At 41.0% G+C, this 13,230-nt stretch overlaps 1 protein-coding gene across 1 annotated transcript in view; it reads right to left on the bottom strand.

The window, feature by feature from the left end:
* The window catches only part of LOC121695911 (CD276 antigen-like), a 29,928-nt gene extending 19,795 nt beyond the window's left edge, over window positions 1-10,133 (bottom strand). Inside the window, exon 1 of the mRNA XM_042077100.1 lies at window positions 9,755-10,133. Within this exon, the coding sequence (XP_041933034.1) occupies window positions 9,755-9,824 (70 nt within the window). The 5' untranslated portion in view covers window positions 9,825-10,133. The remainder of the gene's footprint in view (window positions 1-9,754) is intronic.
* Window positions 10,134-13,230: the final 3,097 nt, after the last annotated feature.

The following is a 13,230-nucleotide window of genomic DNA, read 5'->3' as shown; positions in this document are numbered from 1 at the left end:
AGAATCTGGAAAATATAACTAATGCAATAAGTCTGGTTTACCATATTATACATAGATTTGCTCCTGTTGACTTGGAGGCTTGTAAATATGAATGTTATGAACTAGCTAGTGTTTGCTAAAATGTACCAGCCAAATGGGGGTTTACTAGCCTAGAAATCTAGATGCTCCCAAGTGGCAGCAAATGTCATTTGTAGCCAGGGTAGGGGTTTACGACTAGCTTGAAAATGTAAAAACAATGTTGCTGCGCCTGCGCTGACAACTGGAAAATATAAGGTAGCATGTACAATAAATAACAAGAATTTGGAAAACATAACTAATGCAATAACTCTGGTTTACCATGGAACCATGCATAGATTTGCTACCAAATTTGGATGCTTACAAATATTCATGTTCAAGTTTATCTAGCTCTAATGGCAAGCATCAGCACCGGATCTCACACTTAGAAGAATAACACAAACAACGCAGAATCTATTTATAGTTGTTACTTCGATTGTGCATTAAAACCTTCCGAAATGAGTTATCAATTAAACATACAAGGATAATTAATAGGATACCTTTAAGAGTAGGACACATTTCACACTGCTCCTGCTTGATCGATCCTTTCTAGCAATTTCCACTCTTTTTCATTCTTTTATTTCATCTACAAGCTAGATTTGAAAGACCGTGAAACCAGTACATTTAAATTTGAAACTTTAGTGGTTAGTTTTTACTTTACTTGAGCCAGCCAAGTCAATGGGCAAAACTGAACGGCAAGTCACCTTGAAGTTGGAATAAAACAAAATGCACTCCTCTGGCCTGAGACCCAGGAGATTCTGCTGTGAGACATTTAAATGGGGAAAGGATGATTGCATGCCGTCTCCCAAATGCTTCAGTGAATGAGACACAAAAAACAAACTTGCAGAAATGGTGTCAAAATGTACAACTATCAAAGGCACCACCATGATAGAGCAAATGACATTTACAAGGAACTTTTCTCTGCCCTATATGAGCTTGGAATACAAATTTTCATCAGTGGCCCACTCCCAGCAGAGGGAAGCTTTGTATTTACCAGACTATTCAGTTTAAACACCTGGCTTACAAAACATCTTTGTCAGTTGGGATGAATTTTATTGACAATTTTAACCTTTTCTGGAATCACAGGGAATTATTTCAAACCAAATAGCACAGAGCTGAATTGAACTGGGGCCAAGATCTTAACCGAAAACCCTCTCTCCTGCACCCAATTTTTTTTCTGCCAACCTTGAGCAGAGCCTCTGATAAGCGTTCTGTTGCCATACAAACAGAACAAGTTGATGACATCAACAACTTGGCTAAACCAAAACTGCACAAGCTGAAACAGAGCCCAACCCCCCCTGCTGTGGGGCCCTCTGGCAATCACCCGGTAGCCTTCACTGAAATGCAGACCTTGGAGAAATGTAAGCAACCCACTCAACAACGCCCAGCCACGTCGACTGCACACAATAAGGAGGATGCTGCTGAAATTACTCAGCAATCACTGGCTTCGAACTCCCTGGAATCTCAGCAAACAAATGGATGTAATGAGCATAGCACCTATCATTCAAAGCTGCTGAGAGGCTATCAGAAAGGAAGGGTCATGTTGCAACACCAGTAACAATACCCCTCCCCACCTCCGTTGACCCCCTTGCCACCACAAAGACACAACAACATGGAATACACTACTGGAATACCTGCTGAAAGCGAAGCGTCTGCAACAAACTCCCCAGAACCTCAGCAGGCAGATGGAGACTGTGGATCAATATTCAAGCCCAACCTCCTTGATTTTCCATCACCATCCACACCCAAGCACCTCCCCACCCAATCAAACCCCTCTAATCTCCCATCACCATCCCCACTCCATTATCCCACCACCCAATTAAACTCCCCAGGATCCTCTAAATACCCATCACCACCATCCACACCCAAGCACATGATGTTCCCTGCAAGAATTGAGGGACTGCTACCAGTAGCCATGCAGATTTTTAAGTAGCCCAAGACAGTCAGACAGACAGTGTTTTACTAGCCCAAGACCTTTAGCATCAAAGGAGTGCAGGGCGCCTCCACCCCCTCCACATTCAAAAGGATCTCTTAAGAACCAAACCAGATTTTGTTCAAATCTACACACCCATGGCTTCTGAAAAATGTAAGGTTAATTTATCAAACGTTATTTCGAAGTATTAAAAATCATCTTTAAGAATTTTTTAATGAAAGGGGCGGAAATTGGTGCTTTTACGATACGTTTGTTGCCAAGTTTCCTGCCTTGAGTTTTCGCGTGGCTCTGCAAACATCCCAGTTCATTAGTCAGATTGGTGAATGACTATCCAATTGCGTACAGCGTCATTTGAACTATGCTCGTTGATCATGCCTCTTGTGCAGTAGAAAATACATAGCAGACTCCCAAGACCAAAGTTACATTTTAAAAGATTGAGCTTAGTCTGGTGAAAGCCAGACTACGATAGTTTCAATAATAACCAGAGCAAGTTAAATTCTTTGGTTCTCCTGGTTTGGGAATAACACAATAGCCTATTAACATGACATGCGCATCTCTAATGGAAAGTCAAGCAAAGGGGATGATGGACAGAAAGTCTGCAAGCCTCAACCGCTCAAACGTTTGACAATTGTGAAAGAGCTCTGGGCTCATGTCACAATCATCCTCACATACCATTACTGTGAGTAGAGACACACTTTTAGACCACTGATCTGACCATGTAAGAAAACAAGTCTATCAAATTCATTGTTATTTATTCATAATTAATCCAGTGTATTCATTAGCCTGGACATTCCAGACCCTGGTAATCTAGAAAGATTAAGAGTCTGGCCACGAATAATATAATGGCCCAACTCGAGGGGCGGCACCAAGCGTGCATTTGAAAATCTCACTGCACGCAATTGGATAACACAATACGACCAATGTTTACTGACTGATTCCGGACTTCGACGCAATTGGATAACACTACGACTGCCATCTATTTAGCTCGCCTCTGGCCCGCATATATCAGATACACCAATGTTATTGGCTCCCCGCGATACAAGTGGCAAAAGTAACGTGCATCATTACTCATTGCCAGAATTCAATTCAAATTGTGCTCTTGCGAGAACTCTGGAGTTTCCAGGGTATGTGTTCATACTTATATGCTGTTCACAATAGGTTTCAAAATGTGTTCCATTTTGATGAAGCTCATATTCATACATTCAGATTGATACATTCACACATCCACCGATTCATCCCTCTATTTACCAATCTTTGAGGTTGAGCAGTTTGGGAGGGAAAGAGCCATCATGCTTTTTCACAGCATTGATCCCTCTCTCTCTCACACATACACACAGGCACATGTGATGTGCATATACAGTATGAAGGTACATGGGTGGATTTATACTTGTGCGTGCACGTGAGTAGGGAGATTATACACTCAACATTTATTATTCAGTTACATTCTATAACTATGGAATTGTCTTTCCCTAGACTGGGAAAACCCAGACGAACCTGTCAGCACATTTCAATTTGCTCTGTCTGGCAAGGAGGCCATTGACTGAGATTTAAGGAGTGGGTTTTGTCAGGTTAGTCTTTTCCCACTCTTAAGTGTGATTTTGAATTTAAATCTTCCAGAAGGTTATCTGACCACAGTGAGACACTTTTACACGATACATATTAATCGATTTGGTGTTTACATATAATCCAACCATTCAAAAGACTCAAAGATCGTTAGGCATTATTTCTTTTTTGAGTTGACAAGTTGGTACATTTATTTCAGGAAGAAACCAATAAAAAAGCTACACTCTGTGTCCTTGTGGTTTGTGGAAATTACACAGTGGCCTTATCTATCAAAACCACATGCAGAGCTGAGTAACGGACAGTTGAGCAAAGGCAATGATAAGCAGAAAGTCTAAATGCCCCAATGACACTGATGAAGTTGCCATTGACGCCGATTCATCATGACAGTTCAAACATTTTTAACACAAAAGTGACATTAGAATATGGTTTGTACTCAGCAATATCCTTGTCGAGAAGGCCCATAGACAGAAAATATGTCTCAAAGCCCAACTCTATTTTGACCAAACTAGTTAATGTTACTGTGGTTTCGCTTTTTAACCCATCTTTGACTATTTGTGTGATTTATACATCCAGAATAATACATTTGAGTCACAATATTATGAGCTTATAATGGGGATGAAATAGGAACAAAATTAAAAAAATATAAAAAAAAAAAAAAAAAAACAGGGTGGCACATGCCCCCTTTCCGTTGTAAATGTAAATCAGGTTTCTAGGCCAAGTATACTTGCGTATACAAGGAATTTGGTCTCTGCATTTATCCCATCCGTGAATTAGTGAACACACAGTGAACACACAGTGAGGTGAAGCACACACTAACCCGGAGCAGTGACCTGCCTTACTAAAGTGGTGCTTGGGGAGCAGTGAGGGGTTAGGTGTCTTGCTCAAGGGCACTTCAGCCATGGATGTGGGCATGGGAGAGCAGTGCTTAACCACTTCCCCCACCTTAATTTTTCTTACTGGTCGGGGATCGAACGCCACTAGCTTTACTCACTGATTTGTGACATGGCCAAGAATATAAGGATTACTTCTTTGCATCTGAAGAATTGAGTTGGTGAATCTTCAATAATTAGTTTTCCTTAAGCTAAGCATTCCCATGAAGCATATAGATGCCGATCGAAACATTGCCTATTCCATTCAGATAGCTAGGTGGCTACCAGGCTCATAATGCACGTTTAATTGCAAATAGAAATGTCAGGCTAGCAACAACTCATTACATATTTCCATCCCAACAAGGAAAGCTGCTTGTAATAACTTAATATTGTGCTGTCAATGTGGCGCAAACAAACAAGGTTGGATCAGCCTTATCCTTTGTGAGCAAGAGCTGGCAAAAGGACGTTATGATAACCGGTTAGAATCAGCGCCCCTTAAAGTGACAATGCACCAATTATCAAAACACACACTAATAAGGCAAATTATTGGCCTTTTTTACTTTAGTTGTTTGCATCTGAATGTTATATAAATGTAAGTATGTATGTGTTTATCACAATCATAACTAAAACATAAGCCTAGTTTTTTTTTTGGAGGGAGGGGCTGCAATGTAGCAATGTTGAGGGCTATGAAATATCACTGGCACTCTCCAGTGATATTTCACCCATATATAATAACAGATAGAACATGCATTCAAAACAGCCAATGGATACGTTGACGGCAATAGGGCTAATCAAACAGTGTATTTCTTTCTTTGGAATTAAGTGGAAACAACTGCATTTAAAACCTTTGTTTACAAGAAATGGTTTCATGTCAGTTTAATGCACCAATTTAAATTTAATTCACTCGGTCGTAAAACAGGAAGTTCGGAAAGGGGCAGCGTCAATGGGATCCTTTCCAGATAGATCTGCAGATGGTCCGGTTTGTCTGGGTTTAAATAGTCAAGGAATGGACATATTAATACTTAATAACCACTAAAGGAGGGGAGTCACCACTTTCCTTCGCCTCTCTTTACCATGCTGGTAAATCTGAATGAATTTCACCGTAGCTACTTTAGTGCTTGTGGTTTCTGTAAAACTAACTGAACACTTGACTTGTGGAGAATCTAACTGATCTAACAATACAGCATGTCCATATTGACAGAGGTTTAAACATTTACAAAATCTGGCTAACACTTTCTGCCTTTCTTTAGTGGCAAATGTATGTTTTAAGCAGTGCAGTCTCTCACGTGTGCACAATCTAAGCAGCCTAGAACTAGCCCTAGTGGGCGATCGGGTCGGCTTCAAGAGATTTTATACAACTAAAAACCTCCATAAAAACAGGCCAGGCTCTAATTGAGACATTTTCCAAAGCTGTAACCACACAAGGCCAGCAAAAAGGGTCTGCATCTAATTTGGACTAGGCTTTTAATCCAGTTTTATGGTATCTCCCTCTAAAGCCTCTAAAGAAATCTAATGAAATATGTCTGCCCCATTTTAAAAGCCACAGAAAAAGTATGTACCGGTCCGGTAGGTGGTTTGCCCTAATGTGGGACATGTTTTGCTTTTTGGACTTCTGTGTGAATTGCCCTAATGTCCCACCAAAGGGCAATTCACCATACAGTATTTGTTAACAGACACCAATAAGAATAAAACAGAGCCCCTAAAAGGTGGAGTTAAAATAAAAAAAAACAGACATCATGCATGTTAAAGTAAAATGTGCACACATTATACACATGGTGAGCTCAATTTACAATGTGAACACATTTAATAAAATATGCTCACTAAGATCATAAATTGTGTGCACAACACGGTCATCTAACTTACATGTGGCTACATTAAAGTAAATTGTGCACACATTAAAATACATTGTGATCATAATTTAACAATAATTATTCATTATCAATATTGGATGGTTGTGATATTTGTGGCGTCAGATAGCACTGCATTCAAAACAGACCTGTTTCTGCAATCATTGCATGGGCTAAGGGAAACTGCTGATAACAATGTCTATGAACACAAACTGACATACAAACATTTACATACAAACATCTACATACAGTGTCTCACAAAAGTGAGTACACCCCTCACATTTCTGCAAATATTTTCCCCTCAAAATAACTCAACACACAGCCATTAATGTCTAAACCGCTGGCAACAAAAGTGAATCCCTAAGTGAAAATGGGCACTTTTGTTTATCATTTGGGTCCAAGTGCCCGCGGGGACCTGGGTCCCAGTCCAACTTGGGTCATTTCCTGATCTCTCTCCCTGTCCTGTCCTGTCCTAATAAAGGCAAAGAAAATCAACAAATATACAAAAAACATCAATAAATAAATAAAAGAAGCTAATCCTCTATCCACTTAGCCACAAGCACTTCGCAATGGAGCGTACAGTGTGTGAAACATGACAAGAACTGTCAAGTCCATTTGCCTCAATGTACTTGTCCAAAACTTGAAAAAAAATTGACTTGACTCGCATATGAACTTAAGTGACATCCCATTCTTAATCCATAGGGTTTAATATGACATTGGTCCACCCTTTGTAGCTACTGTACAGCAGCTTCAACTCTTCTGGAAAGGCTTTCAACAAGGTTTGGAGTGTGTTTGGAAATTTTTGACCATTCTTCCAAAAGCACATGTGTAAGGTCACACTGATGTTGGATGAGAAGCCTTGGCTCTTAGTCTCCACTCTAATTCATCCCAAAGGTGTTCTATGCAGTACATAGATACATGTTTAGATATATATGTCAAACCAAATGCCTCCAGTTTCCATCCCAACTCTCTGAAACAGGGACTTCCATATAGCCAATTCCTGAGGGTGAGGAGGATCTGCAGCAAGGACCAAGACTTTCAAACTGAGGCAGACAAGATGTACAGACAGTTTCTGGACAGGGGCTACAGCATAGACACACTGGACCTGGCCCTCCATAAGGCACACTTGACCCATAGTGGGACTCAAGCAAATAAGAAAAAGGAAAAGGACCATTCTGTGATATGCTGTTCACCCTACACCCCCCAGAGCAACCAGATTCAACAGATCATCAAGAAGTACTGGAATGTCCTCAATACAGATCCAACATGCTCAAACTTATTCAGAGATCCCCCATTATTCACACACTCCAGAGAAACGAGAAACATCAGAGACATCTTAGCGCATGAAGAGACCCCTCGATCCCTCTAGGACGATTGGAGAGTACGATTTGACAACGCAAAAGGGTTTTCCCCCTGCAAAAATTGCACATCCTGTACCACCACAGGGATGAAGAAAACTACTAGGTCAGGTAAAGAATACACTATCAAGAAATGTATAACTTGCCGTATAACTTTTGTTATTCATTTACTAGCATGCCCCTGTGGTTTGCAATACATAGGTAAGACCAATAGGCAACTAAGAGTTTGGATCAACAAGCACAGGAGTGCCATCCACAGAAAAGATGCAAAATCACCAGTGGCTAGACACTTCACCATGGCTAGGCACAGTAGGCGAGTTGGAGTTAATTGGGATAGAACATCTATCACCCAGCCGTCGAAGTCGTGACTTGGATAGGACATTATTACGAAGTGAAGCCTATTGGGTATTCTATATGAGCAAATTTTCTCCTGGAGGACTGAATGAAGATTATAACTTGACCTGTTTTTTTTTTGTCTAATCTGCAACTTTTACACATTGGTATTGTGGCTTCTAAAACATGTATGTAACCTAAGAAATATGATGAAATGTTTGTTCTACTTTGTATGATTATTTAATCGATAGCTCAAGTTGATTCATTGATTGATTGTTTGTGAACTGGAATTGTGATTGGTTCCTTTGAATTTGCCACTTGCCCGGTAAATTATGTAATTTCCTATATAGTCCGTGAACTCTGTTGATGTAACTTGCATTGAAGATGGGGTCACCCGGAACGTCTGCACTTGCACTTTAGTTTTTTTATTTGGAGTCTGGTGAGGTCAATAAATCACTATTTGATAATTCTCAGTTTTTTTAAATCTATCTTTTGAGTGTGATCTCCAGTCTTGTTTTTTTATTTATTTTTTATATTTTTTTTTACAATTTTGATGGCACATTTGAAAAATAAATCCAATAAAAAATGTTTTAGCCGCCTCACCTTTTGATCTATCCATTTTAAAACACATCTAATGAACACCGCTATATACCCTCCATGACACAAATCTTCTTTAAAAAAATGTATACATATACTATAATAAAACACTTTGATTTTATATGAGTTAAAAGTTATAGACAAGTAAGGGGCTGGTGGGGATGAGTCTTTAATAGGAATTAATTATGATATGAATAGGTCTGAGCCAATAAAAAAAATGTTTGCCTATAGGCCTACTTCCTGGCATCATAATGATCAGTTGCTGGTTTAACATTTTTCATTGTTCTTACATTGCCAGCAAACCTATTCTACAACTAAAAAATACTCTTAATCAAGGATTTTCATTTGTCACATACATATAGAGATAAGCCTAGTGTCGTAAAACATGTAGTCAGTGAAATGGCATAGCTGGTAAACTATTTTGTGCATGTGTCTATTTAGAATAATTAAATATAGGCCTATATTGAGAGAGAAGGGAGTAAAAGCGCATGTGTGTAAGTGAGTGCAGTATGGCAAGTCCATGTAACGTAGTTTAAAAGAGTGTGTTGAGGATGCGGATTAGCCTAGAAATCTAGACGCGCCCCTAGCGGCTGCCCGGGCTAGATGCGGATGGCTTGAGGAAAGAAACTCGAGGAAAAGGATGGCTTGAGGAAAGAAATGTCGTTAAACGTTCAAGATCAGACCTAAACGACACCACTTATTCTAAAGGCTACACATGTTATTTCTTTACACTTTACGCTTGCCAAAGGCGGTGGGTTAGGAGGAGCAACGAGAATGTGCTGACCATAGTGAAAAACTTTTCAGAAAATAATTCTCACCTGCTCCGAAAGTTTCTGAACCATTTGCGGTGCAATGTATTAGGCAGTTTCAATGAACGATTCACAGATAAAGAAGTAAAATAAGTCGTGCCATTTCCTCATGGCCGCTGCGTCTGCGTCTTGGCTATTGCACTTGTACGTGGAGTTCCCGAGTAGCCAAAATGTTTAAAAGTAAGCGTTTGTTTGAGGAAATTCACTCAGATTGAGCGAGAATAATCATGTAAAACCAAAAACTTCGCTCAAGATGAGCAAAATGAGGATTAGAAATGAGAACTATACGCGTAGCCAAGGCAATTTCACACAGTAGCCCCCTGAATACCAATATCGAAATGTTTTTTCGGAAGATGAAAGTAAAGAATAAGATGCTATAGCCTATGCTTACCTCCACAACAACTGTACACGATAAACACGATAGCAAGCCTTCCATAATCTTCCATTTTGTCAGCAATCATGCTTGTGGTGGTGGCAACGCTATTAAGCCTGTAGCCTAGTTCAGTTAGTTACCATAGACGTTGGCTAGCCTCTAACTTTTTTTTTCAGGTCAAGACAAGTCTGACTCTGGTGTCTCTTGGTGATTTTGAAAAGTGCGGGGTACCCTTATGTAAGCTATTCATCCATTCAACGCTGCATTACAATATGCTCAACAGTATAGGCTAGTGTTGCGCCGGTTAAGGTTTTTTAACATCCGCACCCACCCGACCCGTCAGGAGAGTCAATCTGCACCCACTCGAGCCTCAATATGTACTGATTAACTACCCGAACCTGACCCGACCCGACAAAAAAACAAAACAATGAGACGTCTTTTTGCCGCAACGTGTGTCTGAAAACGAGGTGAAAATTTGCAGGCCTACTGATCTGTTCACATGATGCGGAATTTTGGGGAGGCAGCATCAGCTATTAATGTTACGTGCAACAGGGGCGTGTAGAGTGATAGGCGTAGGCCTTATTATGCGTGGGCCTTCAGATGCAGCAGGTGTGTGATTTCCAAAACCATGGCGGGAGAACCGACTGCACTTTGGTTAGCTTGCATTTGCTTTGCTGTTGCTGAATGTTAGATTCTAACAACATAAGGATAGGCCTACATTAGAAGATGATGGTTGGTGTAAACTTTGTCACACGACGTGATAAGCAGTTCTGACGCTTAAAAACGCAACGTTCCATTCAGTCATAAATCATTCAAACGTAGGCCTAGTGCTCGTCATAAAAAGAAAACAGCAGCTTAATATTTTTCAGGTGTTTAACAGTAGGCCTAGGCGCACTGTATCAGTTATGCCGTAGGCAGTGAGATTATTAGGCATTGCATCCTGTCACTCTGTTTGGAACATCGCAGTTCGGGTTGATAAGATTCAGTTAATTCGAGTATGGGTCGTCTCAAAGTTTGGGACAACCAAACAGCAGAGTAGGCAAAGCAAATCCTACTTGTTAGGTTACCAATAGCTGTCTTTTCTCCAGGCCTAGGCCTATCGGAAATCGCGACATTAAGCTCATTGGTTTCTTTTTTCTTTTATTTCTTGTTCGCGTGTTGGGTAGTGAAGCGATGCATTTAAATCAGTGTACATCAGAGCCGATATGGCCAGCCCTGATCTGCTGCTCTGTAAGGTAGCCTATTTAGTCCTGAAAATGACCACAATAGGTGACACTATTATCACATTATAGGTGAATGGGACTTTTTTACCCCTTTATAGATATTCTCATAAACTTCTACCAGTTTAATCTCCATATTAAGATAAATAGAATACAATTTAAATATAAATAAATAAATAAAAAAAATTAATAGGCCTACAATTAAATCGTTTTTGAAAAATATGCAAATTACCCAATATCTCATTAAATATGCGTACATTCAAGCTACAGATTTTCTAAGGTGATCACAATGTTTACAATGACCATGTAGTGTAAGAATTCTGGTTTTATATTTTTAATTGTGCTTCTGTAGATGTTACCAATGTAATGTGGCTGTAGAAATGTAATAGTAGAAAGAAAACAAGCATTTGATTAATAAAGACATTTTATTTCCAACCTTGCTATTATCATTGGAACGTTAACTTAAAGTGAAAAATACAGAACAACAGGTTTATTCCCTGTGTTGCAAGGTAAAACTTTCAACTTTTTCTCAACAGAGTCCAGGTATGGGGATTATAATGAGAACTCATTGATAGGATTTTTACAACTATTGCCTCCCTTACAAAGTCAAAGTCAAAGTCAGCTTTATTGTCAATTTCTTCACATGTTCCAGACATACAAAGAGATCGAAATTACGTTTCTCTCTATCCCACGGTGAAGACAAGACATATTTTACCAATTTAAGTCCACAGACAAACATAACATTCAAGTAAATAAGAGGGCACATATAATAATGAAAAAAATAAGAGCAGCAAAATTTGGTTTAAATTGTGCATAGACAGTCAATAAAATACTAGTGCAAAGTCAGGCCAATAAAAGGCTTGGGTAGTTCTGTTTGACCTAAGTAAGAAAGAAAGTGACATAGTGGTGCAAGTTATGTAAGAGCAGCAGAAGTGTTGTGTTTTCAGGACAACAACAACAAGTTGTAAAGTGTACAAGTGTGCAAGTGGAGTAGTGCACGCGGCCATTGTGGGTCCAATGTCCAGGATGTTATGTAGCTGAGGGTGGAGGGGGGAGAGGAGGGAGAGAGTTCAGCATCCTTACAGCTTGGTGTATGAAGCTGTTGGTGAGTCTGGTAGTGCGGGAGCGCAGGCTTCTGTACCTCTTCCCAGAGGGCAGTAGATCGAACAGATTGTGAGCGGGGTGACTTGCATCACTCACAATTTTGGTCGCCTTGCGGGTGAGGTGGGTGGTGTAAATGTCCTTCAGGGAGGGGAGTGAAGCACCAATAATCCTTCCAGCTGTGTTCACTATGCGCTGCAGGGCTTTCCTGTTGTATTCAGTGCAGCTTCCGCCCCACACAGCGATACAGCTGGAGAGGATGCTCTCAATGGTGCCTCGGTAGAATGTGGTCATGATGGCTGGTGGAGCACTTGCTCGCCTGAGTTTCCGCAGGAAGTACAGGCGGCGCTGAGCTCTCTTCGCCAGTGATGCAGTGTTGGTGGTCCAGGAGAGGTCTTCGCTGATGTGCACCCCCAGGAATTTGGTGCTGCTCGCTCTCTCCACCACAGCACCGTCGATGGTCAGTGGCAGGTGTTGGGTGTGACCTCTCCGGAAGTCAACAACAATCTCTTTGGTCTTGCTGACGTTCAGCAGGAGGTTGTTGTCCCTGCACCACGTGGTCAGATGGTCGACCTCCAACCTGTATTGAGTCTCGTCGCCCTTGGTGATGAGACCCACCAGAGTTGTGTCGTCAGCAAATTTCACTATGTGATTGTTGCTGTAGGTTGCAGTGCAGTCATGCGTCAGCAGGGTGAAGAGCAGCGGACTGAGCACGCAGCCTTGGGGGGCCCCTGTGCTCAGTGTGATGCTGCTTGAGGTATTGTTGCCAACACGTACTACTTGAGGCCTCTGACAGAGGAAGTCCAGTAGCCAGTTGCAGAGGTAGGTACTGAGTCCCAGTTTGTCAAGTTTGCAGATGAGTTGTTGTGGTATTATGGTGTTGAATGCAGAACTGAAGTCTATAAACAGCAATCTCACATATGAGTCTCTTTTTTCCAGGTGGGTGAGGGCTGGGTGGAGGGCAGAGCAGATTGCATCCTCTGTAGACCGCTTGGCTCGGTATGCAAACTGGAAGGGGTCCAGGGTGGGGGGGAGAATGGATATGATATGTGACATGACAAGCCGCTCAAAGCACTTCATGATGATGGGTGTCAGTGCCACAGGGCGGTAGTCATTGAAGCAGGATGGAGCAGTTTTCTTCGGCACAGGTATGATGGTGGCAGCTTTGAAACA

This window comes from Alosa sapidissima, chromosome 21, assembly GCF_018492685.1.
Source record: "Alosa sapidissima isolate fAloSap1 chromosome 21, fAloSap1.pri, whole genome shotgun sequence".
Classification (NCBI taxonomy): Eukaryota; Metazoa; Chordata; class Actinopteri; order Clupeiformes; family Clupeidae; genus Alosa; species Alosa sapidissima.
Note: the sequence above shows the minus strand (reverse complement) of the source record. Positions and strands in the feature narration are given on the sequence as shown.